The sequence below is a fragment of the Sinocyclocheilus rhinocerous genome, unplaced genomic scaffold, assembly GCF_001515625.1.
Source record: "Sinocyclocheilus rhinocerous isolate Xijiao unplaced genomic scaffold, SAMN03320098_v1.1 scaffold3609, whole genome shotgun sequence".
NCBI lineage: Eukaryota > Metazoa > Chordata > Actinopteri > Cypriniformes > Cyprinidae > Sinocyclocheilus > Sinocyclocheilus rhinocerous.
Window position 1 is genome coordinate 85,995 of NW_015641122.1, and position 4,510 is coordinate 90,504.

Here is a 4,510-nt window from a genome sequence, read left to right on the forward strand (position 1 = left end):
ATTTACCAATTCTCACTAGCTGTTGCCTATCTGTCAGAAAGCTGGTGATCCATTGACAGATAGATCTAGGAACAGAGAGGTGGATTAGTTTGTTCTGGAGGAGTGCTGGAATGATTGTATTGAAAGCCGAACTGAAGTCCACAAACAGGATCCTCACATTAAGACCCTGGTTTGTCTAAATGTTGTATGATATAATGCAGTCCCGTGTTGACTGAATCATCCACAGACCTGTTTGCTCGATAAGCAAACTCCAGGGGGTCCAGCATAGGTCCAGTGATGTCCTTCAGATAAGCCAACACTAGTCTCTCAAACGATTTCATGACCACAGATGTTAGGGCAACAGTTCTATAATCATTAAGTCCTGTGATTTTGGGGGTCTTCGGAATGGGGATTATGGTGGAGCGTTTGAAGCAGGCAGGGACTTCGCACAGCTCCAGTAAACTGTTGAAGATCTGTGAAAAGATGGAGGCCAGCTGGTCAGCACAGGTTCAGAGACAACAACAACACCACACAGATAATAAGAAATAAAAATATGTGAATAAAATACACACACACATATATATGAATGGAATAAGATGTAGGGTAGTACCAGCCAGACGGTAAGAGTTCAAAAAGGAGATGGCTTGGATGTGAGGGATCCAGAGTGATTTTCTGAGCCCTTTTCCTCACTCTGGATATATATAGTTCTTGAAGGGTGGGCAGGGGAGCACCAATAATCCTTTCAGCAGTCCGAACCATCTTCTGTAGTCTTCTGATATCTGATTTTGTAGCGGAGCCAAACCAGACAGTTATTGAAGTGCACAGGACCGACTCAAGGACGGTTGAGTAGAACTGTGTGAGCAGCTCCTGTGGCAGGTTGAACTGGGGAGAAGAGCAGTGGGAAGAGAATGCATTCCTGAGGGGCACCAGTGCTGATGGTGCGACTGTTTGACATGAATTTCCCCAGTCTCACTAGCTGTTGCCTATCTGTCAGAAAGCTGGTGATCCATTGACAGATAGATCTAGGAACAGAGAGGTGGATTAGTTTGTTCTGGAGGAGTGCTGGAATGATTGTATTGAAAGCCGAACTGAAGTCCACAAACAGGATCCTCACATTAAGACCCTGGTTTGTCTAAATGTTGTATGATATAATGCAGTCCCGTGTTGACTGAATCATCCACAGACCTGTTTGCTCGATAAGCAAACTGCAGGGGGTCCAGCATAGGTCCAGTGATGTCCTTCAGATAAGCCAATCAGGTGGGCCAGCACCAGTTTTTCAAAAGACTTCATGACCACAGACGTTAGAGCCACAGGCCTGTAGTCATTAAGTCCTGTAATTTTGGATTTCTTTGGGATGGGGATGATGGTGGAGCGTTTGAAGCAGGCAGGGACTTCGCACAGCTCCAGTAAACTGTTGAAGATCTGTGAAAAGATGGAGGCCAGCTGGTCAGCACAGGTTTTCAGACAGGCTGGTGAAACACCATCTGGGCCTGGTGCTTTTCTTCTCTGATATTTACTGATCTGATGTGTAGGAGGCGGGGGGAGGGGGGTTGCTGGAGGTGTTAATGGTTGTATAGAGAGATGGTCATATTGGGTGTGGGGTGTGAGGCCGGGAGTTTCAAATATGCAGTAAAACTCATTCAGGTCTTCAGCAAGTTGTTGATTCACCTCAGTGCTGGGGGATGGCGTCTTGTAGTTTGTGATGTATTTCAGGCCTTTCCACACTGAAGCAGGGTTGTTTGCTGAAAACTGGTTTTCCAGCTTTTTAGAATAGCTCTTCTTAGCCACTCTGATCTCCTTTGTCAGTGTGTTTCCTGGCCTGATTGTACAAGATTCTGTCCCCACTCCTATAGGCATCCTCTTTGGCCTGATGAAGCTGAGTTTTGCTGTGAACCATGGTTTGTCATTGTTAGTCCTGGTAGGATTGCACATATCCTCACATAAACTGATGTATGATGTTACAGTCTCTGTGAGCTCGTCCAGATTGGTGGCAGCAGCTTCAAAAACACTCCAATCAGTGCCGTCAAAGCAGGCTTGTAAATCCCGCTCTGCTTCATTAGTCCACCTTTTTACAGTCCTTATTAGAGGTTTAGCTGATTTCAGTTTCTGCCTGTAGGTCTGTATAAGATGAACCAGACAGTGATCAGAGAGCCCCAAAGCTGCCCGTGGGACAGAGTGGTATGCATCCTTTATTGTGGTGTAACATATTACCAGTATATTACCGAAACTGGACATGTAATGTGCTTACTATATTTTGGCAGTTCACAGGATAGATTTGCTTTATTAACGTCTCCAAGAATGATTATGACCGGGTATAGTTGCTCTGTGATTTGATCAGCCAGCTGTTGTAACGCTACGATCACGCATGCTTGTGGAGGAATGTAATAACACTTACGCGAATACAGAGGAAAACTCCCGTGGCGAGTAAATGGCTTAAAGTTGATGAAAAGGGACAGCACATCTTCTTCAACATTGTTACACCTGTACACCACCTTTCGTTGATGTAAAAGCATGTCCCACCATCACGCGATTTCCCTTTCGATTCTGCGTCGCGATCTGTTCTGAACAGCTGGAAGCCCAGCAGATGTAACACGCTGTCCGGAAGGGCTTAATTCAGCCATGTTTCCATGAAACAGAGCAGCAGAGTTTGAAAAGTCATTATTTATTCAAGAGAGCAGAAGTTGTTTGTCCATTTTGTTGGGTAGAGAGTGGAGAATCGCCAGATGGATTTCAGTTTTTCTTAGTTTAGTTTTTAATTTTAGTTTCGTTTTTAATTTTATTTCTGTTAACAAAATATCTTATTTTTTAAAATGATAATAGCACTGCATATAATAACACTGTAGTATATACATTTAAAATGCTATACACATTCCCTGGGATTCTAACCTATGACCAGCACCATGCTCTACACTTTGGACTGTGCTGTATGTTTGGTTTTTTCTTCATTTGTATCTATCATGCATTTTACATTTGCATATCTTATTCTGTCTCAGGTATGGTCAATGGACGGTTACTTTAAGGGACGCCGTGTGCTGGAGTATCGCACAATGAATGACTTCATGAAGGGCCAGAACTTTGTGCAGCATCTCCTGCCCCACCCTTGGGCTGGTACGGGTCACGTGGTGTACAATGGTTCCCTCTACTACAACAAATACCAGAGTAACATAATCATCAAGTACCACTTCCGATCCCGAAGCATCCTGGTGCAGCGCAGCCTTAGCGGCGCGGGCTACAACAACACCTTTCCCTACTCCTGGGGTGGATCATCTGACATCGACCTCATGGCCGACGAGAACGGGCTATGGGCCGTCTACACCACCATTCCCAATGCTGGAATCTCTGTTGGGCCTTTTTTTTATACAATGGAGTCAATGTGATTGTCCCACTTCAGGTCCTGAGAGATGGTGGTGCCCAGGAATCTGAATGACTACTGCAGCCACAGTGCTGTTCATGATGGTGAGTGAGGGGAGTGCAGGGGGGTTTCTCCTGAATTCCACGATCATCTCCACTGTTTGAGCGTGTTCAGCTCCAGGTTGTTAAGACTGCACCAGACAGCCAGCTGCTTAACCTCTTGTCTGTAAGCAGACTAGATGCCGATGGTTAATAATGGCTGCATTCTGTAGTGAAAAGTTTGAGTAAATGCTTGTTCGCAGAGTATTCTTTGTGAAATCTTTCACAAAGCCTTTATCTAAACTCCAGTTGTAATATAACTAGAGATGTGCCGCAGCAGGGTTGAGCCAAGCTCCTCTTGACTGCCTCAGGAAGTGAATCCAGCTCCTGTTTGGTGTCAGCCATCCTGAGGAGAGACGTCAGTCAGGCGGAGCTCCGTGACATGAAGGGCTGAAAGGTGAGGTGGCAGAGGAGAAGAAATGGGAGACAGCGGAAGAATGAAAAAAAAAAAGCAACAGTATTCAGTCGGACAGATGAGGCCCCGGGCTACAGTGATGCCTGCTGCTGCGGTTGTTGTTGTTTGCACTTGCCAAGTTGCAATCTGTTTCCATGTCTCTTTCGAGGCACGCCTCCTCAGCAGGCTGTGTAAAAATATTAAACCGTGGGGTTGTCCAACTACTTGTTAAATGTGTTCTTTATTTAATTTGAGTTAAGACCAAAGTATACTTCCCTTGTCCGCATTCTTCTTCGGCTCTCAAATAGTCCGTGTGACGTAATTTTGTGATGCAGACAGCCTGCCAAGCCACAATGAGCAAGTATGAAGTAGGACAGACACTATTATTCCTAAACACCAGAAGAACAATTAACAAGTGTAAAATGTGGGAAAGTCCACAAAACTCTGTGCTATTCCTGGCTATGTGTAACACCTACTGCTCTGCATGTTCGCCCAAAAGATCAAAATGTTAGAAACGAGCAGCTGAAGTTTATTTTTAACATTTAAGTGTGATCTTAACTGGTTATATGGGACATTTCAAAGCAGATTGTTTTGTGAATCTGTCACAGTTATGCTGTTTACAGAGAAGTCTTAAAGGCACAGCAGCAAAAAAGCAATTACTTCAAAGGGGCAGAACACAAACAATGG

At 44.7% G+C, this 4,510-nt stretch overlaps 1 protein-coding gene across 1 annotated transcript in view; it reads left to right on the forward strand.

The window, feature by feature from the left end:
* LOC107754719 (noelin-2-like) overlaps window positions 1-3,356 on the forward strand; it is a 29,244-nt gene extending 25,888 nt beyond the window's left edge. The window contains exon 6 of the mRNA XM_016571289.1: window positions 2,973-3,356. Within this exon, the coding sequence (XP_016426775.1) occupies window positions 2,973-3,356 (384 nt within the window). The remainder of the gene's footprint in view (window positions 1-2,972) is intronic.
* Window positions 3,357-4,510: the final 1,154 nt, after the last annotated feature.